At 46.0% G+C, this 26,485-nt stretch overlaps 1 protein-coding gene across 2 annotated transcripts in view; it reads left to right on the top strand.

Moving 5' to 3' along the window:
• Positions 1 to 26,485, top strand: part of KAT6B (lysine acetyltransferase 6B) — a 259,060-nt gene that overhangs the window by 34,741 nt on the left and 197,834 nt on the right. For both annotated transcript variants that reach the window (XM_069752999.1, XM_069752998.1), the window contains exon 3: positions 22,024 to 22,132. In XM_069752999.1, coding sequence (XP_069609100.1) covers positions 22,024 to 22,132 — 109 coding nt within the window. The remainder of the gene's footprint in view (positions 1 to 22,023; positions 22,133 to 26,485) is intronic.

The following is a 26,485-nucleotide window of genomic DNA, read 5'->3' as shown; positions in this document are numbered from 1 at the left end:
AGTCTGAGCCACAGCTAAAGACGTTCCATGAACAGTTAATCAATTTCATCCCACCATTAACTTGACACACAACTACTCCTGTACTGATATTAACTTTTTGGACACCACCATTAAGCTGCAGAACAATAAAATAGAGACATCCCTGTATCAGAAGCCAGTCGACCGCCCAACATACCTTACATGCCCAGTCACCTTGTATATTGCCCAGTCACGTAGTATATTGCCCAGTCACGTAGTATGTTGCCCACTCACGTAGTATATTGCCCAGCCATGTAGTATATTGCCCAGTCACGTAGTATATTGCACAGCCACGTAGTATATTGCACAGCCATGTAGTATATTGCCCAGCTACATGGTATATTGCCCAGCCACGTAGTATATTGCCCAGCAATGTTGTATATTGCACAGCCACGTAGTATGTAGTATATTGGTCAACTATGTAGTATATTGCCCAGCCACGTAGTATATTGCCCAGCCACGTAGTATATTGCCCAGACACGTAGTATATTGCCCAGTCACGTAGTATATTTGTCACGATTCACACCGTGACTGTCACCCCTACGTCACGGGTCGGGGTAACTTTAGGCCAACAGACGGCTATCACATGTGCAGGGGGGCTTATCTTAGTTATCCCTCCACTCCACAAAAAGGGGGACAGGGAGCAAGGAAGACAGGCACAAGGGGACACACGGGGACTAGGAGTCAGGGGAGAAGGGCACAAAGGGACTAGTGGGCAAGGGAGACTGACACAAGGGGACAAGGTAGACTGACACAAGGGGATGCACAGGGACTAGAGGGCAAGGGAGACTGACACAAGGGGACAGACGGAGACAAGGGACACAAGCACAAGGACGACAGGCGCAAGGGGACACACAGGGACTAGGGAGCAAGGGAGACAGGCACAAGAGGACACAAGGGGACTCCGAGCGAGGGCAGAGTAGATAGGGATGCACGGGGAGACGGGGCTGCAAGGGGACGGGGGAGACATAGGAGCAGGGAAGAAGGGGGCACAGGGATTATGAGGACAGGGTAGATGGGGAACACACGGAGAGAAAGGGGACAGGGGAGACTTGAGAGCAGGGCAGACGGGTCACACGGGGACAAGGGGCAGGGAATGCATGGGGGTGCAGGAAGACTCAGGGCATGGGAGATGGGGAGCATTGGGGGACCAGGGGAGGAGGGACAAGTCGTGTTCGGGGGCCCGGAGCACAATGACCTAAATCTGGGGACCTACAAGGACATGGGGCACAGGAGAGCAGGGAGGAAACGGGGCTGGTGTCACAGGGGGCCGGGGACACTGGGGGCCGAGGACGGCGACACATGGGCAGCAGACACACCTCACTGCCGCCAGTCCCATACACCGCCATGTTCATCCCTGGATCCTCCACATGGCTGAGCTGCTGCGGCATCCCCCTCCTGGGTGGCTCGGTGCACGCGCCACCCGCCAGCCCCGGAGCTGCCTGTTCCCGGTCTCTCTCCTCCATCATTGCTTTGAACTGTACCGGCATCATAGACGTCAGTACAGTTCAATGCGACGGGGGGAGCCGTGTGCCTCTGATGTACCGGGCCCCTGACCTGCCAGGCCCGGTTGCAGCGGTCACCGCTGCAACCGTGGTAGTTACACCCCTACACACACACACACACACCCAGGAAAACACATACTCAGAAAAAAAAAACACATACTCTAACCTGCCATATTTAATTTGTCAAATGCCCCCTCCCACCTGCTACTTAGCACAACATACCTTGAGATGAGCAGCTGGAGAGATTAGCTGGAATGTACTGGGCAGTGGGCACACAGAGCTGCCTACCTCTCATCTTCTCCTGCCCTCCTGTCCTGTGCTGCTGCTCTGCACACTGTAGCTCCTCCCCCTCCAGGTCCTGGCAGATCGGACATCAGAGACAGATCTGCACAGTGCACACAGAAGAGGAGGAGGCTGCGTGCGATCACAATGTAAGTATTGCACCCATCCTTCTCTTCTGTTTGCCAGGAGCTGCCCCCACTCACCGCAGCCTGCACATTACTGAAGCCGGCCATGGCTCCGGCCACAGGTGCAGGCTGCGTGTCCCGCCCTCCTGTTCCTACTCATCACACACTGCAGTGCAGGTCCTCCAGCGGCCCTCAGCAGCTGCTTACACACCGGCCCGGGGGCATATGCATTCCTGCAACTCGGCCCAGCCCGCCCCTGGGCACGTGCAGTAATGCCCTGATGGCAGTGGCCGGCGGGCAATCTGTGCGGTACCCCAGGGCCCCCCCACACCACTGGGCCCTGGGCTACCGCCCAGATTGACCCTCTTATAATCCGCCCCTGCATGCGACAGTTTCCATCCAAAACACATAAAAAACTCTATTGTCTACAGCCAAGCCATCAGATACAATCGTATATGTTCCAACCCAATGGATAGGGATGAACACCTTGGTCGCCTTAGAAAGACCTTTTTGAATCGGGGCTACCATCCAAGAGCAATTGAAAACCAGATTACAAGAGCCACCAGAATATCAGGAATCACCTGCTACATTACAAAGATAAAGAAGAAAGTAACCGGGTACCTCTAATAGTTACCTACAATCCAAATCTGGAGGTGCTAAGGGGAGCTGCACAGAAATTACAACCTTTACTACAAAAAGATGCCCGCATACAGTCCATTTTCCCAGACCCCCCCACTACTGTGTTTTAGGCAGCCCCCAAATCTAAGAAGCATCATTGTCAGAAGCCCCCTGTCCTCTCTAACAGCTGCAGGATCCTTTCCTTGCAACCAGACAAAATGTAAAACCTGTCCATTTATAATGACCACGGACAAGGTAAAGATCCCCAATTCACAGCAGGACTACAAGATACCAGGTACCTTCAGCTGCATCATATATAATGTGGTGTACTTAATTATTTGTACTAAATGTCCAACTGGGGATCTGTATGTTTGGGATACAGGGCAGAAACTGAGAACAAAAATGAACTCTCATCGCCATACAATAAGAGAAAAAAGAATGGATCTACCTGTGGCCAAACATTTTTGTCTCCCCAATCGTAACATTACGGACATGAAATTACTTGTACTGAAGGGTAACTTCAAATCTAAGAGAGGCAGGAGAATTTGGGAGTATAAATTTATGGCAACCTTTGACACACTTAGTGCAGGAATGAATGTGTTGCATGGATTTGTGTCTTTTTACATCAATTAAGGAATTTGCACTTCAAACCATGTGGGGGTCATCATAACAGAACCAGACCCCAATCAGAGGACAACCAAACATTCTCTCCTAACCTAGAAACTTTCCAATATTTATGGACATAACTGTTTATCACTTATCACTCTCCCATAATGACAGTTCTGTGCTATGTTGTGTATAAATATGTGATTCTTCAGAATTTGCTTTAGTGTGTGCCTGATGAAGAGACCTGAGTAGTCTCGAAAGCTTGTATTTTGTTACTTTTTTTTTCGTTAGCCATTAAAAGGTATCAACAACTGAGGACTCTCAATTCTAAATATTTTTCTATCTACTGGCTAACACGGTACCAAGATATATATCTTTCCTGTAAAAACAGTCAAGAATACTTACACGCTGTCTTGCCCCCGGACGTTGGACCTGAGTCTGCTGCTCCTGCTCATCTGCACTGGAAGGTTTCTGTAAAGAAAAATAAATATTTAGCCACATGTGTATAGTGACAGTGAATACTTACCAATCACTAGCAAATGCACTCACTTTAGTCTCCTGTCTACTGTGTGATGTCTGCTCTTCATTGGAGGACATGATGAGGAATGCTGCAAGAGAGACAGACATGATTACAGACTGCAGGGAGAAAAACAGACAGGCAGACATATAGCTTGTATACTCACATTTTGATAGTCTTTCAAAAAAGATGCTGCAATTCCTTGTATCGCGTCCAGAGTCTGGAGAGAAATGGACTTCCAGTGCCCACACCTTCTTTTAAAAGCTTTCTTTGGGGGGGTGGCTTAAAACCGGTTCCTGGACATGTTTACTCATAAAAACGCATGCGTACGCAAATGCAATCGTACGTATGTCCTTGCGTAGCAATGCTTTCCCATAGACTGTAATTCCTTTTTTTATGCACTCCTTCCGCAAGCATCCGCATGCATATGGCGGCAGAAATTTAACGCCTCAAAAATTGCAACATGGTGCGTTGTTTGGGAGTTTTTTCTGTTTGACAAAAACGATAAAAGTCTGATGCTACAAGTTGACATATGGACCAAACAATTATGTAAATCTGTTAATTGAAGCTTGGTTCATTGAAGCTTGGTGGTTTTGCTTGTGCACATAAAACAGTCTGACATCTGGAAGAGTCCTTATGTAGATAACACAGGGTGACACTATTCCTGATCAGTAAGGGCCCATTTAGACAGAATAGTGGGGGAAAAAAAGCATTTTTAGGAAATGTCTCATTGGTTGGGTGAGAAGATATTTGGGTACATGTGCCGCCGAGAACGTGATGTTCTATGCGTATCAAGCGGTTGTATTACTGGTCATTGTGCGCGCATCTACTATATAATTGTCTAAGGGTAACTGCCGTCTGTCTGTCCTTCTGTCAAGGTTATTCATTCGCTGATTGGTCTTGGCAGCTGCCTGTCATGGATGCCGCGACCAATCATCGACGGCCACAGTCCGGAAAAAAATGGCCGCGCCTTACTCCCGGCAGTCAGTGCCTGTCGCCCACATACTCCCCTCCGGTCACCGCTAACATAGGGTTAATGCCGTCGGTAATGGACCGCGTTATGCCGCGGGTAACGCAATCCGTTACCGCCGCTATTAACCCTGTGTGCCCCCAACTTTTTACTATTGACGCTGCCTATGCGGCATCAATAGTAAAAAATGTAATGTTAAAAATAATTTTAAAAAAACCCTGCTATACTCACCCTCCGTTGCCGCTCGCGCCGGCCGCCATCCTCCGTTGCAGGTTCCGGTGGCAGAAGGACCTGCCATGATGTCAGTCATGTGACCGCGACGTCATCACAGGTCCTGCGCTGATACCAACCCTGGGACCGGAACCTGCCGTGGACTACAAGGGCTCCCTCGGAAAGGTGAGTATATGTTTAGTTTTTATTTTTTAACCTGTGACAAACCTGGCTGGGCAATATACTACGTGACTGGCCAATATACTACGTCGCTGGGCAATATACTACGTCACTTGGCAATATACTACGTAACTGGGTAGTATACTACGTGGCTCTGTGCTGTATACTACGTCGCTGTGCAATATACTATGTCACTGGGCAATATACTACGTGGCTGCGCAATATGCTATGTCACTAGGCAATATACTACGTCACTGGGCAATATACTACGTAACTGGGCAATATACAATGTCGCTGGGCAATATACTACGTGTCTGGGCAATATACTACGTCACTAGGCAATATACTACGTGTCTGGGCAATATACTACGTGTCTGGGCAATATACTACGTGTCTGGGCAATATACTACGTGTCTGGGCAATATACTACGCGGCTGGGCAATATACTACGCGGCTGGGCAATATACCACGTGGCTGGGCAATATACTACGTGGACATGCATATTCTAGAATACCCGATGCGTTAGAATCGGGCCACCATCTAGTCAACTATATAATTGTCTAAGGGTCACTTCCGTCTTTCTGTCTGTCTGTCCTTCTGTCACGGATATTCATTGGTCGCGGCCTCTGTCTGTCATGGAATCCAAGTCGCTGATAGGTCTCGCCAGCTGCCTGTCATGTCTGCCACGACCAATCAGCGACGGCCACAGTCCGATTAGTCCCTCCCTACTCCCCTGCAGTCAGCGCCTGGCGCCCGCTCCATACTCCCCGCAGTCAGTGCCCGCTCCATACTCCCCGCAGTCAGTGCCCGCTCCATACTCCCCGCAGTCAGTGCCCGCTCCATACTTCCCGCAGTCAGTGCCCGCTCCAAACTCCCCGCAGTCAGTGCCCGACGCCCGCTCCATACTCCCCTCCAATCACCGCTCACACAGGGTTAATGCCAGCGGTAACGGACCGCGTTATGCCGCGGGTAACTCACTCCGTTACCGCCGCTATTAACCCTGTGTGACCAAGTTTTTACTATTGATGCTGCCTATGCACGGTTTGGCCACTGTTATATGCTGTGTGGCCTGTATTAACGCATCGGGTATTCAAGAATATGTCGTGGCCTGTGCTATATACTATGTGGCTGCTATATACGGTACATACATATTCTAGAATACCCGATGTGTTAAAATTGGGCCACCATCTAGTAGAATTATAGTCAGCCTGACTAAACAGACCAAACGGCCATGATTAGTCCCTAGTGATCAGTTCGCCTACGTCTGCACAAACGACAGACACTTGTAGAAGCATGTCTTAATGCTCTCACAAAAGCTCAGGCATGATGGCGCCCAGCTTATCAAATAAAATGTCATTTTGTGATGAGAAAATAAAATCTACTTAGAAAAAGAGAAAATGTATCGTAGGCTGGTTTTATTTTTATAGGTTGGCTGCTTGACACAATAATTCATTTTTCTGAGACTAAAGACCGCGACGTAGTAAAGGTGTAGTGGTTAATCCATATTACAGATATCCCGCCTCTAGACTGCGTCGTCTTCTGCCGTCTTCCTTCTGTTAATCAGACACCACTTACTGTCATAATATCCTAAGGACAAGTTACAATGGAGGCATGATCGTCTTGTGAATCACAGGCTCACTCCAGCCATGAACAAAGCAGGGATTCAGGCCTCGTGTTTGCCAAAGGCTGAATCGCTTGTAAACATGGAATTGAAGAGGGAGCAGCTGCGACATGAGGATGAGGGGCACAATGACAAAGGTTTCTCCATAATTCACAATCTTTATCCAGGGCTTCCCCTGCCATCTGCAAGGCAGGCCAGACTGCCTCCTGGAAGACAACTAGCAGCCCCCTGTAGGACGAGTGACAGCCTGCAGACATGCGTTCGTTGACTGCACATCAGCGACGATCCCATAGCAACAGCCAAGAGCGCGGGTAAGGAAACAGGCAGGCAGCGAGGTCTAACGTTGGCACCCCCACCTAGCTGTACCAGGACATGATCTTTCAGCTACATTTCATTGATCTCAGTTGCATATATGTATAAGCCGTTACAAATGGCAGTTTGCATAGTTATACATTTGCATAAGATGATTTCATGAAGATTTTCATTATCCAAGTGACATATTACCAGCCAACCCATCACATTAAGGAGTGATTTACACCAGTAATAAAGGCAATATTTGTGTGTAGGTACATGCTTTTTTTTGGGAGGGAAATTGTACCGGTATTTGTATATGCAGTTTTATAAATAACAGATGCAAATGATATAAACATCTAAGAGTAAAGTTTTGGGATGTTTTTTTGTTTTTTCTTGTTTAGGGGAAGGTGTGAGTCCATAAAAAAAAAATCATGCAACTGTACATTTCAGGGCGCTCAATTATCAGGTTCTAGGAAATCTATTGAAATCTGTCTGCAGCGTGTAACAGCGGCCGGCTCCAATGCATATAGGTGGGATGGACTATGGTTGTGGGGAGCAGCGAATATTAATTTTCTTTAACGTGAACCTGTCAGCAGGATTTTGCTAAGTAACCTACAGACTGTCAGGTTGGCAGTGTTAAACTGATTAAAATGATACCTGGAGGGAAGAAATCTATCTTGTGGTTCTCGTGTAATCCGTGTTAGAAATTTTCAGTTAATGATATGCTCATGCTCCGGGGCGGGACTGTAGGTAGTCTTATCTTCCTGCTCTTAGCCATAGAAACCAAGGAAAGAGCTGCCCACAGGCCGCTCCGAAGCACAGTCTGTCTCCATGATGAGGAACATGTTTGTGCTTTGGGCAGGTGTCTCCTTGGTTTCTCTGGCTTAGAGCAGGAAAGATAAGACTCTGCTTACAGTCCTGCCCCGGAGCATGAGCATGCCTCCTAGGCTGTCCAGGTCACAGCTGTGGGAGGAGATCGTGGCCATCTTTGTAGAGCCCATCATCACACATACTGCTCAGACAGTAAGTGCCATGGCAGGAGCTGCCTGGGTGACAAGATACTGGGGAGCAGAGGCTCGGCATGAGGTGAGTATTTTTGGCTGCTGCGGGGAGCTGTAATCGCAGCCTGTTAGCTGTAATCTCCGCTCACCGCCAACCTGTTCAGAGCACCAAGAAGAGACAGCGCTACGTGGAAAGTAATTAGAAGCGTTTTATTTAAATTAAAGGGAACCTGTCACCCCGAAAATCGCGGGTGAGGTAAGCCCACCGGCATCAGGGGCTTATCTACAGCATTCTGTAATGCTGTAGATAAGCCCCCGATGTTACCTGAAAAAGGAGAAAAAGACGTTAGATTATACTCACCCAGGGGCGGTCCCGCTGCTGGTCAGGTCGGATGGGCGTCTCCGGTCCGCTGCGGCGCCTCCCATCTTCTTTCCATGACGTCCTCTTCTGATCTTCAGCCACGGCTCCGGCGCAGGCGTACTTTGCTCTGCCCTCTTGAGGGCAGAGGATAGTACTGCAGTGCGCAGGCGCCGGAAAGGTCAGAGGCCCGGCGCCTGCGCACTGCAGTACTTTGTCTGCCCTCAACAGGGCAGAGCAAAGTACGCCTACGTCGGAGCCGTGGCTGAAGATCAGAAGAGGATGTCATAGAAAGAAAATAGGAGGCGCCGGAGCGGACCGGAGACGCCCATCCGACCTGACCAACAGCGGGACCGCCCCTGGGTAAGTATAATCTATCGTCTTTTTCTCCTTTTTCAGGTAACATCGGGGGCTTATCTACAGCATTACAGAATGCTGTAGATAAGCCCCTGATGCCGGTGGGCTTACCTCACCCGCGATTTTCGGGGTCACAGGTTCCCTTTAATTTCATTTTTTTTACATTAATGGAGGCCATATACCAAGATAGGGGTGCCATATAGCAAGATTGGGGAATATACCAAGATTGGTTCCCCATTTTAATAACCAGTAAAGGTTAAATATGCAGCTGTGAGCTGATATTAATAGCCTGGGAAGCTCCATGTGTATTACCCCCTTCCCAGGATATAAACATCAGTCTCCAGCTGTCCATTTTCCCTCTGCTGGTTAATAAAATTTTGGGGGATTCCATGCTATATTTTATTTCAGAACATAATTTATTCACTAATAAAATGCTTGTATAGTAATCTGTACTAGCACTGTACTAATTATATACTGCAAATTTTTTTCTTAGTCCGACTTCTTCTGCTCAGAAGAAAAATGCAAATGAGCAGGGAATCATAGATGATTATTATTATTATTTATTTATATAGCACCATTGATTCCATGGTGCTTTACATGAGAAGGGGTTACATACAAGTTACAGATATCACTTACAGTAAGCAAACTAACAATTTCAGACTGATACAGAGGGGCGAGGACCCTGCCTTTGCAGGCTTACATTCTACAGGATTATGGGGAAGGAGACAGTAGGTTGAGGGTTGCAGGAGCTCCGGTGTTGGTGAGGCGGTAGCTTCGGTAATGATGAGGCGGCAGCGGGGTCAGTGCAGGCTGTAGGCTTTCCTGAAGAGATGGGTTTTCAGGTTCCGTCTGAAGGATCCGAATGTGGTTGATAGTCGGATGTGTTGGGGCAAAGAATTCCAGAGGATGGGGGATATTCGGGAGAAGTCTTGGAGGCGGTTGGATGAGGAGCAAATAAGTGTGGAGGAGACAAGGAGGTCTTGGGAGGACCGGAGATCACGTGAGGGAAGATATCAGGAGATTAGTTCAGAGATATATGGAGGAGACAGGTTGTGGATGGCTTTGTAGGTTAGTATTAGTAATTTGAACTGGATACGCTGAGGGAATGGGAGCCAGTGAAGAGATTTGCAGAAGGGGGAAGCAGAGGAGTAGCGAGGAGAGAGATAAATTAGTCGGGCAGCAGAGTTAAGAATGGACTGGAGAGGTGCAAGGGTGTTAGCAGGGAGGCCGCAGAAAAGGATGTTGCAGTAGTCAAAGCGGGAGATGATGAGGGCGTGCACAAGCATTTTAGTAGATTGACCGTTGAGGAAAGGACGGATTCTGGAGATATTTTTGAGCTGGAGGCGACAGGAGGTGGAAAGAGCTTGGATGTGCGGTTTGAAGGACAGGGCAGAGTCGAAGGTTACTCCGAGGCAACGGACTTCCGGTACGGGGGAAAGCATGATGTCATTGATTACGATAGATAGGTCAGGTAAGGAAGATCTATGGGATGGAGGAAAGATGATGAGTTCAGATTTGTCCACATTGAGTTTGAGGAAGCGAGAGGAGAAGGAGGATATGGCTGATAGGCACTCTGGGATTCTGGACAGCAGATCGGTGACGTCTGGGCCAGAAATGTAGATCTGAGTGTCATCAGCATAGAGGTGGTACTGGAATCCATGGGACTTTGAGTTGCCCCAAGCCAAGTGTATAGATGGAGAAGAGTAGGGGTCCTAGAACAGAGCCTTGGGGGACTCCAACAGAGAGAGAGGGTGGGATGAGGAGGTAGTGTGGGAGTGGGAGACGCTGAATGTGCGGTTGGATAGGTATGAGGAGATCCAGGATAGGGCGAGGTCTTTGGTGCCAAAGGAGGAGAGAATCTGTAGTAGGAGGCAGTGGGGCAGTGGTCAACTGTGTCGAAAGCAGAGGACAGGTCTAGAAGGAGGAGTACAGAGTATTGTCCATTAAGGTACCGTCACACTAGACGATATCGCTAGCGATCCGTGACGTTGCAGCGTCCTCGCTAGCGATATCGTCCAGTGTGACAGGCAGCAGCGATCAGGCCCCTGCTGTGCTGTCGCTAGTCGGGGAAGAAAGTCCAGAACTTTATTTGGTCGCTGGACTCCCCGCAGACATCGCTGGATCGGCGTGTGTGACACCGATTCAGCAATATCTTCACTGGTAACGAGGGTAAACATCGGGTAACTAAGCGCAGGGCCGCGCTTAGTAACCCGATGTTTACCCTGGTTACCATCCTAAAAGTTAAAAAAACAAACACTACATACTTACCTATAGCCGTCTGTCCTCCAGCGCTGTGCTCTGCACTCCTCCTGTACTGGCTGTGAGCGTCGGTCAGCCGGAAAGCAGAGCGGTGACGTCACCGCTCTGCTTTCCGGCAGCTGTGCTCACAGTCAGTGCAGGAGGAGTGCAGAGAAGCTGAGCGCCGGGGACAGACAGCGGTAGGTAAGTATGTACTGTTTGTTTTTTTTTACTTTTAGGATGGTAACCAGGGTAAACATCGGGTTACTAAGCGCGGTCCTGCGCTTAGTTACCCGATGTTTACCCTGGTTACTGGCATCGTTGGTCGCTGGAGAGCGGTCTGTGTGACAGCTCTCCAGCGACCAAACAGCGACGCTGCAGCGATCCGGATCGTTGTCGGTATCGCTGCAGCGTCGCTAAGTGTGATGGTACCTTTAGCTTTGCCGGTAAGTAGGTCGTTAGTGATTTTGGTCAGGGCTGTCTCAGTTGAGTGATGGGGCGGAAACCAGATTGTAGATTGTCAAAGAGCAAGTTAGATGAGAGGTGGGAGGAAAGTTCAGAGTGGACGTGCTGCTCCAGGAGTTTGGAAGCGAATGGGAGCAGTGGTATTGGGCGATAGCTGGACATAGCAGTTGGATTGAGGGTTGGCTTTTTAAGGATAGGCGTGACTGTGGCATGTTTGAAAGCAGAAGGGAAGGTGCCAGAAGTTAGTGATAGGTTAAGAGGTGGGTTAGGGATGGGATAAGTGTGGTGGTGAGGTTGGGGAGGAGATGGGATGGGGTCGAGCGCACAGGTGGTGAGTTGCGATTTGGAGAGGAGACAATCAAGCCCCCCTTCGGTGATATTGGATAGGGAGATTATGGGGTTTGGGCATTGGTCTGGTATACAAAGGGGTTGTGGTGGTTGAACAATGAAGACTTGCCTTGTCTGGTCGATCTTATTTTTAAAGTGTGTGGCAAAGTCCTCAGCAGAGATGAGGGAGGTTGTAGGGGGCAGTGGGGGGCGGAGGAGGGAGTTAAAGGTTTTGAATAACTGGGGTTGTAGGATAGGGAAGATACGAGGGTTGTGAAGTAGACCTGTTTAGCAGAGGTGAGAGCAGATTTAAAAGCGAGTGTTGCCTGTTTGAATGGAGTGAAGTCGTCTTGCAGGTGTGTTTTCTTCCAACGCCGCTCCACAACCCTGGACACTTGCCAGAGCTTTTTAGTGGTGTTATTGTGCCAAGGTTGTCTATTGATACGTCTCACTCTGCCATGGACGAGAGGGGCAACTGTGTCAATAGCTGATGCAAGAGTGGCATTGTAGAAAGCAGTGTCTGTCGTGGAGTGAGGATATGGATGCTAGTGGTAGGATAGGGTCAGAGAGTGTGTGGGTGTCTAGGTGTGCAAGGTTTCTGTGGGGGTGCGCATTTTGCTGGACATGGATGACCGGTGGGGAGGACAGGGATGAGAAGGTGAGCAGATGGTGGTCGGAGAGGGGAGGTGGTGAAGTTGGATAGAGAGCAGAGACGGGTGAAGACCAGGTCTAATGTATGTCCGTCTATGTGGGTGGCTGCGGAGGACCACTGAGTAAGTCCAAAGGATGAGGTAAGGGACAGTAGTTTGGAGGCTGTTGACTGAAGAGTATCGATGGGGATGTTGAAGTCACCCATGATGATAGTGGGAATGTCAACAGAGGGAAAGTGAAGAAGCCAGGTGGAGAATTAGTCAATAAAGGCAGTGGCCGGGCCTGGAGGTTGGTATATGATGGCCACTTGGAGGTTGGAGGGAGAGTAGATGCGGACAGAATGGACTTCAAAAGAGGGGAGGATAAGGGAGGGTAGAGGTGAGATTGGGTTAAAGGTGCAGTTAGGAGAAAGAAGAAGACCCACTCCTCCACCATGTTTGTTGCCGGGCGAGGGGTGTGGGTGAGGTGGAGGCCTCCGTAACACAGCGCAGCAGGGGAGGCGGTGTCAGAGGGTGTTAGCCATGTTTCTGTGAGGCCAAGGAAGGCAAGATTGCGAGAGAGAAAAAGGTCGTGAATCACGTGAAGCTTATTGCAGATTGAGCGGGCATTCCAGAGTGCTCCAGAGAGAGGGAGCAGGGAGGTGGGCATCAGGGGTATGGGTTTTATGTTGGAAAGATTGCGGTAGTTCATATTAGATAGGGAGCGATAGGAGGGGGTAATAGTGGGAGGTATGAGCTGTGGGCGTCCCGGGTTGGTAGATATGTCTAAAGCAGTAAGAAGCAGAGAAAGGGAGAGCAGGTGGGAGAAAGAGGGTGGCCGACTTGTTTTATGTTTTCTTAGGACAGATTTGAGGTTTAGGAGCAGGTCAGCAGAGGAGGACAGGTGGGGAGGTAAGAGGGAAGGGGAAATGATTATTAGGTTAGAGAGTGCTGGGGTCTGTGATAGCGAAGGAGAGAGAGGAATAGTGGAGCAAACACTGTAAGGGCATAGGTAACATGGTGAAGGAGTAAGATGGGTTAATAGAAAAGCTAGATCCAAGTAATAAGAAGTGCTAACTCAGCAGACATACCCAAAAGAGACAGATCATAGTGTGGGGTCCTGACTCCTGCCGTGACTAACTGCCGTTGAAATAACTGCGGCGTCTTTATGCTTATCTGCGCAATGCTTTGCAGCAGAAATGCGCGTGCCTGACCCCACACGTGTGCACCTCTTAAGAAGCTACTAAATTTATAGGGCAAAGTAAAGGATCAGGTGAGAGGGATTGTGGGTCCTTATTTGGGATAAATTAGCAATTGGCCAACACCCCAGGGAAGTTTACATGATCAAAGGCACTGAGCCTGCCTGCAAACCTATGCTCTAACACCTTGAACAGGATAATATCTCCTGTGACCCTAGCCTGGATGTACAGCAGTAAGTAATACAATAATAGATTAACATTGGTCACAGTGAAATCCGGACCAATATGTGTGTGTGTGTGTGTGTGTGTATATATGTATGTGTATATATGTATGTATGTATGTGCATATATATATATATATATATATACACACACACACACACACACACACACACACACACACACACACACATATAATATATATATACACGCTGGGAGCGTCACTCTGTCCGAAGCCTTTATAGACTGCGCAAGCGCCGGCGCTGTCTGGCCCCCACAGAGTGACGCTCCCAGGAGATCGCGGTATGCGTAAACACTGAACGCACACCGCGATCTCCAACAGAGAAGCAGGGACCGCCAGGAGGGTATCGGCTATATTCACCTGGCCCCGTTCCACCGCTGCGCGCCGCCTTCTTCCGGGTCCTCTGGCTGTGACTGGTCAGTCAGAGGGCGGCGCGCATTAAGCGCGTCATCGCGCCCTCTGAACTGAACCCCATTAAATGCTCCATATTAAAATATGACCCATATAATCCTGCATAAAGGGTAATAAGGGCCCCATAAGATGCTCCATACAGACACTTGCCCCTTATAGTGCTGCACAATCGTTATGGCCCCATACAGATGCTCCATACAGTCACTTGCCCCATATGCTGTGGCTGCGATAAAAAAAAAAAATCATATACTCACCTCTCCGTCGCTCAGGACCCCGGCACTTTTACCTGCTCCTCGTGCGGGTGCGGCTCCATCCTCAGCACTGACGTTCAGCAGAGTGCGTGCACTGACAACGTCACCGCGCCCTCTGACCTGAGCGTCACAGCCAGAAGACGCTGATGACGGAGCCGCACCCGAACGAGGAGAGGTAAATATCACGCAGCGCTGCGCTCCCCCTCCCTGTATACTTACCTGGTGCGGTCCCTGCGCGTCCCTGCTTCTCCCGGCGCTGCATATTCTTCCTGTACTGAGCGGTCACCGTTACCGCTCATTACAGTAAAGAATATGCAGCAGTAGGTAAGTATAATTAGAGAGCCCCAGCTCCCCCTCCCCTGCCGACCCCTGCTTATGACTCGAGTATAAGCCGAGAGGGGGACTTTCAGCTCAAAAAAATGGGCTGAAAATCTCGGCTTATACTCTAGTATATACGGTAATTTATTTCAGTTATTCAATACAAAAAGAAAAACTCAAAAATTAGGTCATTGCAAACAGGGTGATCTATTTCAAGTGTTTCTTACTGTTAATGTTGATGATTATGGCTTGCAGCCAATGAAAACACCAAAGTCATTATCTCAGTAAATTAGAATACTTTATAACACCAGCGTGAAAAATGATTTTAAAAGCCGAAATGTTGGCCTACTGAAATGTATGTTCAGTAAATGCACTCAATACTTATTCAGCAGGGTTCCTTTTGTATCAATTACTGCATCAATGCAGCGTGGCATGGAGATGATCAGCCTGTGGCACTGCTGAGGTGTTATAGAAGCCCAGGTTGCTTTGATAGCAGCTCATCTGCATTGTTGGGTCTGGTGTCTCTCATCTTCCTCTTGACAATACCACAAAGGCCAGGTGAGTTTGCTGGCCAATCAAGCACAGTGATGCTGTTCTTTTTAAACCAGGTATTAGTACTTTTGTCAGTGTGGACAGGTGCCAAGTCCTGCTGGAGAATGAAATTTCCATCTCCAAAAAGCTTGTCGGCAGAGGGAAGCATGAAGTGCTCTAAAGTTTCCTGGTAGACGGCTGCGCTGACTTTGGTCTTGATAAAAAAAAAAAAAAGTGGACCTACACCAGCAGATGACATGAATCCCCAAACCATCACTGATTGTGGAAACTTCACACTAGACCTCAAGCAGCTTGGATTGTGTGCCTCTCCACTCTTCCTCCAGATTCTGGGACCTTGATTTCCAAACGAAATTCAAAATTTGCGATCGGATCAATCCCTTGTTAGTGCTGGTGCTTTGGTGAAAAATATTTGACTAATGAAAAGCTGTCAGGGAACCTTGATAGCCCGTAATGATGGTATAGCATTTGGCTGATGGCAAAGAGTTAGAATCGTACTTTGCCTCTACTCCGCGTAGCAGATGAATCTGAAATGCAATTTGGGAGAATAAGGGCACTTGGGTTAAAATGATTTGAAATACCTGTTCCACAGCGGTACTGGATAGATCACTCAGTTCTTCAGTGCCGTCGTGGGACCATTCCGTGCTTTGTAATCGATGATTCTATGTTTAGATATGAGGACCCTGGGTGCCTCCCCGGCCGGTGGCTAGCGTCCCCCAGGAGTCGTTACCCGCGTGAAGGTTCACTGTAGGTACAGGACCTTACATGACGTCACAGGCACATGATTGCTCACGTGGCTGGCTATAGGAAGCGGGGTGGACCAATATCCTACATGTTTCGGAATAGATGTATTCCTCTGTACCTTTATAGTTAGCGGCAATCATGTGGAATATGTTGAGAACAGTAAAACATAAAAATGATCAATGTTAATCAAAATAAATATCCCATGGGGGTCTGGATTTGGAATGGTACTCAAACTCAAAGTGGAAAATTCAATAACGGGCTGATCCAACTTCAGTGGAAATGCCTGAAGACAAGGAAATGATGTTCAGTTGTATGTGTTGCCTGTATGACCTCCCTACAACGTCTGGGCATGCTCCTGATGAGGCGGCGGATGGTCTCCTGAGGGATCTCCTCCCAGACCTGGACTAAAGCCTCCGCCAACTCCTGGACAGTCTGTGGTGCAACGTGATGTTGGTGGATGGTGCGAGACATGATGTCCCAGATATGTTCAATCAGATTCAGGTCTGGGAAATGGGCAAGCAAGTCTATAGCTTCAATGCCTTCATCTTGCAGGAACTGCTGACACACTCCAGCCACATGAGCTCTGGCATTGTCCTGCATTAGGAGGAACCCAGGGCCAACCGCACCAGCATATGGTTTCACAAGGGGTCTGAGGATCTCATCTCAGTACCTAATGGCAGTCAGGCCACCTGTGGCGAGCACATGGATGGCTGTTCGTCCCTCAAAAGAAATGCCACCCCACACGATTACTGACCCACTGCCAAACCGGTCATGCTAAAGGATGTTGCAGGCAGCAGATCGCTCTCCATGGCGTCACCATCTCAAGGAGGATCACAAGGAAACGGACAGCATGTGACTTAAATATGAGTGTCTGAGCAAAGGGTCTGAATACTTATGACCATGTGATATTTCAGTTTTTCTTTTTTAATTTGCAAAAATTACTACATTTCTGTTTTTATTATTATAAGATGGGGTCCAGAGTGTAAATTAATGAGAAAAAAAATTAACTTTTTTGAATTTACCAAACGTCTGCAATGGAATAAAGAGTGAAAAATTTAAAGGAGTCTGAGTACTTTCCGTACCCACTGTACCTCCAGAGATCCCACAGGGTTTTTCCATCTTCTACCCTTTTTTTTTATATCAACCTTCTCCCTATATCACATGTCTCTTCTGTCCCCCACCCTTTAAAGTGTTGCGTTTGTGGTGCAATACAATACACCCGTGGATTTGGTATTGCCAATGCCCCTCAAAACCACATTCAAGAATTTTATTAACCCTTCGGGTGCTTCACATGAATTAATGGCATGATGAACGAAAAAATAAACATTTCACTTTTTTTCCCAAAATTTTTTATTTAGACCCACTTTTTTATATGGGTAACTGGAGAAAATGGACCCCAAAATTTGTTGCGCATTTTCTTCTGAGCACACCAATAACCCTTATGTGGGGGAAAACTACTGTTTGGGTGCACAGCAGGGCTCCGAAGGGAAGGAGCACCACTTGACTTTTTGAATGTAAAATTGGCTGGAATAGTTAGCGGATGCCATGTCACATTTGGAGACCCCTGGATGTGCCTAAACATTGGAAACCGCCCACTATTTATGCCAGTTTGGAAACTAGGCCCCTCAAGGAATGTATCTAGATACGTGGTGAGCCCCTTGAACCTCCAGGTGCTTCACAGAAGTTTACAACCTTGAGCTGTGAAAATAAAAAAAAATGTTTTTAGCCCCAAATTTTGCATTTTCACTAGTAACAGGAGAAAATGCACCATACAATTTGTTGAGCAATTTCTCCTGAGTACACTGATACTCCATATGTAGTCTAAAAAAACCTACTTTTGATGCACAGTACAAGGCTCAAAAGAAAAGACACGCCATTTTGGAGTTCGGATTTTGCTGGTATGGTTTGCAGTGCCATGTCACATTGGCAGAGATCCTGAAGTGCCAGAACAGTAGAAACCCTCTATAAATTATGTCATTTACAAATTCATCTAGGGGTGCATTGAGCATGTTGAGACCACATGTGCCTCACAGACATTTTATACTTTTAGGTGGTGAAGAAAGAATAATTACATTTTTACCACTAAAATGTTGTTTTAACCCCCAATTTTTTATTTTTTTTTATAAGGGAAATAGTAAAAAATGGACCTCTAAATTTGTTGTGCAATTTCTCCGGAGTTGTCCATTACCCTACATGTAATCAGGAAATACTTTTCTAGCACAGTGCAAAGCTCAGAAGGGAAGGAACACCATATTATATTGAGATTTTACTGTTACGGTTTGCGGGTGCCATGACCAACTGGGAGAGCCCCTGAGGTACCAGAACCCCTCCCATAAGTGAAACCATTTTATCAACTACTCTCAATCACCGTATTTTTCGGACTATAAGATGCACCGAACCATAAGACGCACCCAAAATTTAGGGGTGGAAAATAGCAGAAAAAAAGATTTTTATAAGATGGGGGTCCTTTTTGTCTGAATTTGAAGGTATCTTACCTGAGGGCCAGCGGTGGTACGGCGGGGTCACAGAGGGGTCCCTTCCTCAGGAAGCCAGCGGCGGCAGAAATAGGGCAATGCTGCAGTCCCGGGTTGCGATGCTGCGGGTCTGGTGTCAGTGGTTAGGCAGAGCATGGAGCAGGGTCCCTTCTTCAGGATGTTGGCAGCAGAAATGTGGTGATGCTGCTGCCTGGGGTCCACGGTGAGCGGAGCCGAGTGCATCATCTGCGTGTGCGCAGATTGAGATCTCGGCGGCCATTTACTGAAGCCGAGTGCCGCCAAGATCTCAATCTGTGCACGCGGCCTCCGACGGCCATTTTCCTGAAGCCTCCAGCGGCCCACAACTTCAGGAAGATGGCCATAAGGAAACTGGTGATGCACTTGTCTCTGCTCACTTTGGACACTGGGCCGTGTGAGGGGGCAAAAAAGATCATTTTTGTAGAAAAAATGCGATTTTTTTTTTTTTTTTTTTTTTTTTTTCACGGCTCTACGTTATAAACTTCTGTGAAGCACATGGGGGTTCAAAGTGCTCACCACACATCTAGATAAGTTCCTTAAGGGGTCTAGTTTCCAAAATGGTGTCACTTATGGGGGGTTTCCACTGTTTAGGCACATCAGGGGCTCTCCAAACGCGACATGGCGTCCGATCTCAATTCCAGACAATTCTACATTGAAAAAGTCAAACGGCACTCCTTCACTTCCAAGTTCTGTGGTGCGCCCAAAAAGTGGTTTACCCCCACATATGGGGTATTGGTGTATTCAGGAGAAATTGCATAACAAAATTTATGGTTACATTTGTGTTTTTACACATGTGAAAAAAAAAAAATGGTTCTGAATTAAGATGTTTGCAAAAAAAAGTTAAATGTTTTTTTCCTTCCACATTGTTTCAGTTCCTGTGAAGCACGTAAAGGGTTAATAAACTTCTTGAATGTGGTTTTGAGAACCTTGAGGGGTGTAGTTTTTAGAATGGTGTCACACTTCATTATTTTCTATCATATAGACCCCCCTCAAAATTACTTCAAATGTGATGTGGTCCCTAAAAAAAAATGGTGTTGTAAAAATGAGATATTGCTGGTCAACTTTTAACCCTTATAACTCCCTAACAAAAAAAAAAAAAAATTTTTCCAAAATTGTGCTGTTGTAAAGTAGACATGTGGGAAATGTTATTTATTAACTATTTTTCGTGACATATCTCTCTGATTTAAGGGCATAAAAATACAAAGTTTGAAAATTGCAAAATTTTAAAAATTTTCGCCATATTTCCATTTTTTTCATAAATAATCGCAAGTAATATCGAAGAAATGTTACCACTATCATGAAGTACAATATGTCACGAAAAAACAATCTCAGAATCAGCGGGATCCGTTGAAGCGTTCCAGAGTTATAACCTCATAAAGTGACAGTGGTCAGAATTGTAAAAATTGGCTCGGTCATTAAGTACCAAATTGGCTCTGTCACTTAAGGGGTTAAAGATGCCTCCCCATTAATAATTTCCAGGCTAAGAATTTCCAGGCTGTCTATTTAGCATTTGCTGGTTTTTGATTATAGGGGGAACACCATCTCAATTTTTTATTTATTTACTTATTTTTTGGCGGGGGGATGGGGGGGGTCTTACCTATAATAACCATTAAAGGCTAAAAAAAAACCGCTGTGAGCTCATATTAATAGCCTGGGAACATTTATGGCTATTGGCCCTTTTCCTAGAACATTAATATTAGCCCCTAGCGACTTTCCCTCTGCTGGTTCAAAAAATTATGCAGGAGCCCATGCCATTCTTTAAAAAAAAAATTTTTTATACATGATGTATGTGGCGGGTTCTAAATGCAATTCCCATCATTGTCTCCTGGCCGCACTGATCTCAGGGAGACCAGGCAATAATGCTGAGAGCTGCCTTCAGCACCCGGCGCCTGAACAGCAAACTGTACTGCTTTTCCCAGGTGTCGGTACGTGTCACACTGGCACACAGACAACAAACAGATGCATGGATGTCACATATGGACGGCGCACGGATCTCAACAGTACTGGTTTTTCCATACAGGAATCACCAGGGCATGTGAGGGAGGCCTAACACAGAACAGAGAAATGACATTTGTGTTCTTGCAAACACATCTTTTACTTCTCTCAGCTCTGCGGTACTGCAACAACATTGCAACCATGTCTCCTGTGAGATGGAAACTGAAGTTGAGAGGAACCTGCAGGTGTATCAGGTATAATCACATATAGCTCTGCAGTGAGATTAGGAGAGCGGCCATTACACATAACAGTGGTAACCATTACTTATCACCCTCCATGTAAAATAAGCTCTGGAGGCAGAGTTATCCTCCAGGCACCATCAGCCCCGGAGCCTGGAAGAGGTAATTTATATAAAGTGATAAAAGATGATTTCTCAGCAACCAGGCAGCTGATGAGACACAGAGAGGACTGTTTTCAGCAGCCTGTAGCCCGTATGCCCATATTAATAGTTTTGATTGGTCAAATGTGGTGACAGATTCCCTTTACTCCTGACAACATTGTATGCTTCAGTCTTTATCTGCCTCTAATAGCAGTGAGTGGAGCGGGGGTCTTCTTAATTTACAAGTGCACTGCTTGGGGGAGAGTGTCGTTCCATGTGCTCAGCGGCCCCCATGACAAGGTATCATTGGCTGCTTTAGTAGCAGGGCGCCCGCAGAAGGCCTCCATGCCTGGCATGATGGTGCTCTTATGAAGATCAGCCTGTGGTTGTCATACAGCGGGTGAAATAACTATTGGACACGTCCCCAATTTTCTAAGTTATTCTATTTCTAAAGCTGTTACTGACATGCAGTTCTCACCAGATGTCGGTAACAATCCACACAGGCAAAGAAATCACACCTAGATGTCCATAAATTCTGTGTAATAATGAGAAATGACACAGAGAAAAAGTATTGAACACATGAAGAAAGGGCATATAATACAAACAGAACATAACGGGTTCAAGTCCACTAAAGGGACTACAGAATTAAAGGAGAAAGTAACAAAATGGTTTAAAAAACTAGAATAGAATTTTTTCTCTCAGTAAAAATAATGAAAATCTCTCCACATCCTTAAGTCATCCAGTCTATCTATCAGTCAATCTAAAATGAAGTCACCCAGTCGGTAATCTGTGTAATGAGAAAAAAATTGTATGATTTTTATTTATTTTTTGCTCACTGTATCTCCACAAAAAATAAAGTAGGCAATCCACATTTTGTATTTACCCCAAAATAGTGTTGCTAAAAACCAGCCTAATTCACAGTTCGCAATTTCACAGCTCTTGGAAATGTTTCCAGTTTTCTAGTGCATTGAATGGTGAAATAAATGGTGCAGCTCGTCCTCATATAGCTGTGTCAATGGAAAAAGGGGAAGAAACACAAGCGCAAGAATGAAAAATGGCTATGTTGGGAAGGGTTAAATGTTTCTATTCTCACTGACCGATGGTGACTGCTTGTACTGTATATATTTGTACTCAGTATTGCCATGTCTTTCTTTTTTCACAGCCTTGTGCAGATCCAATTCCTATTTGTAGTTTTTGTCTTGGGACAAAGGAATCCAATCGAGAGAAAAAGCCAGAAGAGCTCATCTCATGTGCCGACTGTGGTAGCAGCGGTAAGTAGACAATTTAGATCGCGAATATTAAATCCAATCAATTTACAATTATCATAGAGAATTGGTTGGATATGTTCACCTTATATTGTCACAGCACCTGGCCATCCTCATGGGCACCTCCATCAGTGCTCTGTTGTAGCAGGGCGATAGATGAATGAAATGGAGGGAGCAAACCCCAGGCTGGGGCTAGATTTTTTGCCACCCAGGTGACTTTTTTAAACGTACTTCCATGTAACACGTGTAGATTTTGCTGAAGATTTCAAGCAAGTGTGCAGTTGCCAGACTTGGGACATTTTCTGGTGAGACCATATCATACGAACAGCCTATTGCTTTTTTGTTTGAATGGCTTTTTCTGTTTCTTTGTTTTAAAGTGAATCTGAGAGCAAAGTAGGAGCAGAAACCTTGATTACACTGCTGTGTCACTTACTGGAGTGTGTTTTGCTTTTTCCATACAATCAGTGTTTAATCTACAGGAGATTATCACTGCAGGACCACTTGCATTCCTGCCTTTTTGGCCAACCCCTCCCACAGCACTGATTAACAGCTCTAGGTCACTATACAGTTGTGCTCAAAAGTTTACATACCCCAGCAGAATTTTTGCTTCCTTGGCCTTTTTTTCAGAGAATATGAATGATAACACCAAAACTTTTTCTCCACTCATGGTTAGTGGTTGGGTGAAGCCATTTATTGTTCAACTACTGTTTTTTCTCTTTTTAACCCCTTAGTGACGGAGCCAATTTCCAGATTAATGACCAGCCAATTTTTACGATTCTGACCACTGTCACTTTATGAGGTTATAACTCTGGAACACTTTAACGGATCCCGCTGATTTTGAGACTGTTTTTTCGTGACATATTGTACTTTATCCAGTCCAAAATGTCAGGAGTGGTGCACTCAACAAAAGTAGGTGCCCAAAGGAAAAAATATAACATATAGAAAAAAGAACCTTTGGCACTCACACAATGACTTATACGGAATATTTATTCATTCTCAGAAGTATTTATTCAACACCAAGCCGGTAAGAACAGCAGACATCAAAGTAATTCAATCCAACGTTTTGGCGTAATTAGGCCTTTCTTAAGGAAGTCTACAATATTAGAAAAAAATACAATAAACAATAATATAATACAAAAAAATTTTTATATTCAACATCAGAGGCTGAAGAAAAAGGAAAATAGAGAGAAACAGTCCACCCAGGACGTGAGGCTAAAATAATGATGAGAACAAATCTCCTACAGTAAATTAACTTGTGCATAGGACAGAAAGTGCATAAGATAGTGGACCTACCGTCCAAAAGTAAATCAAGAAGCTATATCCATATCTAACTTGGGTAAGAAAAAAGCCTCATATGCCAATAGTAAGTGGAGAGACCAACCAACAGGAACAAACAAAAAAAAAAAGGAAAAATCAGATAAGTGCTCACAAATAACCATATTAAATTAGTATGTGTACTAAGTGAAAAAATAGAGGGACAAAGGTACAATATCTATCTGCAAAGAGCAATTGCCACTCCTATAATATATCCCTAACCATCAGGCTAACATCCGTAGCCAAGCTGTAAGAGGCAAACAGAAAAAACGGCATCCATATGTCACCAAAGAGAAAAAGAATACTCTTAATAAACAAAACATGAACCGCTATGCACAACCATAATACTAAAACGTAGTTTACCTGCCATGAGTAATCGGTACGTGTCCGGCGGTGTCAGGAGGCGGTGTGCGCACTATAGCCAAAAAGCAAGTATAAATGCTGCAAAAAGTATGACGCAACATCCGGTCTACGAACAGTGTATAGTACGGAAAAACCCGACAGAGAAAACGAAAGAGGGCGCATGCGCAATGGTAAGCAAAGCCGCTAAGGGAAAAAAAGAGAGAACTAAACGCACCAAATGCAAGCCGCTAGTAGGTAACACACATACGCGCAACCTCCAGAAGGAACTCTATACAGAGCGGAGGCCGATCACATTGAATGCCTAAAATATCAAACCAAATATAATGGGTGAGTCTCCCCTAAAACTGAATAATCCCCCAACAACATTAAGAAAGAATGTGACAGGAAAACCATATCCTTCGGAAATCTAGGACCAAAATCTAGACTACAGTCTAACAATGAAATAGGAATAAATAATAAGAATAGATAAGGAATGGGTGTCACCCAGTAGAAGAACAGCCTTGAAAGACAATGTTGAAGTCACAAGGGGATCTATAAGAAAAAGAGAAAAAAGCAAAACACATCAGTATACATATAATGTTATAGCTGTCATAAACTCTACTATGATATAACACATCAATAAGCAATTATACTTTAAAACAATTTTATAGGGCATCATATTCCCTATTCATACCCAATGGGTGGAGTGTCTGTAACGTATATATCCAAAAAGCCTCCCTTTCCTTCAACTTTTGGATTCTATTACCACCACGTCTGGGGGAGGAAATACACTCCAATACCTGAAATCTCAACTGGGCAACTGTTGTGAATTCTGTGGCTGAGTTCACTTCTGTGGTCACAAGTGGTATTGCAGTCTCTGGGCTTCCTCCCTCAGGTGTTTTGGTGAGCTCGTTGGCTGCCTTGCTATTTAGCTCCACCTGAGTCTGTCTTCCTTGCTCCTTGTCAATGTTCCAGTGTTGGATCTGAGCTACTGCATCTTTCCTTGGGCCTGCTGCTCTGCTAGATAAGTGCTTCTAGTTTGTTTTCTGTTTTTTTCTGTCCAGCTTGCTATTGTCTTTTGCTGGAAGCTCTGAGAAGCAGAGGGGTGTACCGCCGTGCTGTTAGTTCGGCACGGTGGGTCTTTTTGCCCCTTTGCGTGGTTTTCGTTTTAGGGTTTTTTGTAGACTGCATAGTTCTCTTTGCTATCCTCGCTCTGTCTAGAATATCGGGCCTCACTTTGCTGAATCTATTTCATTCCTACGTTTGTCTTTTCATCTTGCTAACAGTCATTATATGTGGGGGGCTGCCTATTCCTTTGGGGTATTTCTCTGAGGTAAGTCAGGCTTGTATTTCTATCTTCAGGCTAGTCAGCTCCTCAGGCAGTGCCGAGTTGCATAGGTAGTTGTTAGGCGCAATCCACTGCTGCTTATAGTTGTGTGAGGATAGATCAGGTACTGCAGTCTACAGAGATTCCACGTCTCAGAGCTCGTCCTATTGTTTTTGGTTATTGCCAGATCTCTGTATGTGCGCTGATTACTGCACGCTGTGTTGCCTGATTGCCAGCCATAACAGTACAAGGAGCCCCACCAATGATTCCCAATAGAGGGAAAAAAGAAATCCTGACATCATTTTTTTTTCTTAGCTCTGTCTTCAGTCTTTTTTTTCCCCTAGACATTAGAGTGCTTCAGGACACAGCTGTGGACATGGATATTCAGGCTCTGTGCTCCTCAATGGATAATCTCGTTGTAAATGTACAAAAGATTCAAGATACTATTGATCAGAAATCGATGCTAGAACCAAGAATTCCGATTCCTGATTTGTTTTTTGGTGACAGAACTAAGTTCCTGAGCTTCAGAAATAATTGTAAGCTATTTTTGGCCTTGAAACCTCATTCTTCTGGTAATCCTATTCAACAGGTTTTGATTATTATTTCTTTTTTGCGCGGCGACCCACAGGACTGGGCGTTTTCTCTTGCACCAGGAGATTCTGCATTGAGTAATGTTGATGCATTTTTCCTGGCGCTCGGATTGCTTTACGATGAGCCTAATTCAGTGGATCAGGCTGAGAAAAATCTGCTGGCTTTATGCCAGGGTCAGGATGATGTAGAAGTATATTGTCAGAAATTTAGGAAATGGTCAGTACTCACTCTGTGGAATGAATCTGCACTAGCGGCTTTGTTCAGAAAGGGTCTCTCTGAAGCTCTTAAGGATGTAATGGTGGGATTTCCTATGCCTGCTGGTTTGAATGAGTCTATGTCCTTGGCCATTCAGATCGGTCGTCGCTTGCGCGAGCGTAAATCTGTGCACCATCTGGCGGTACTGCCTGAGAGTAAACCTGAGCCTATGCAGTGCGACAGGACTATGACTAAAGTAGAACGGCAAGAACACAGACGTCTGAACAGACTGTGTTTCTATTGTGGTGATTCTACTCATGCTATTTCTAATTGTCCTAAACGCACTAGGCGGTTCGATAGCTCTGCCGTTATTGGTACTGTACAGTCCAAATTCCTTTTGTCCATTACCTTAATGTGCTCTTTGTCATCGTATTCTGTCATGGCGTTTGTGGATTCAGGCGCTGCCCTGAATCTGATGGATTTGGATTATGCTAAACGTTGTGGATTTTTCTTGGAGCCTTTGCGGTGTCCTATTCCGTTGAGAGGAATTGATGCTACACCTTTGGCCAAGAATAAGCCTCAGTACTGGG

The sequence above is a fragment of the Ranitomeya imitator genome, chromosome 2, assembly GCF_032444005.1.
Source record: "Ranitomeya imitator isolate aRanImi1 chromosome 2, aRanImi1.pri, whole genome shotgun sequence".
NCBI lineage: Eukaryota > Metazoa > Chordata > Amphibia > Anura > Dendrobatidae > Ranitomeya > Ranitomeya imitator.
The sequence above is the reverse complement of the archived record's forward strand: the minus strand, read 5'-3'. Positions and strand labels throughout refer to the sequence as shown.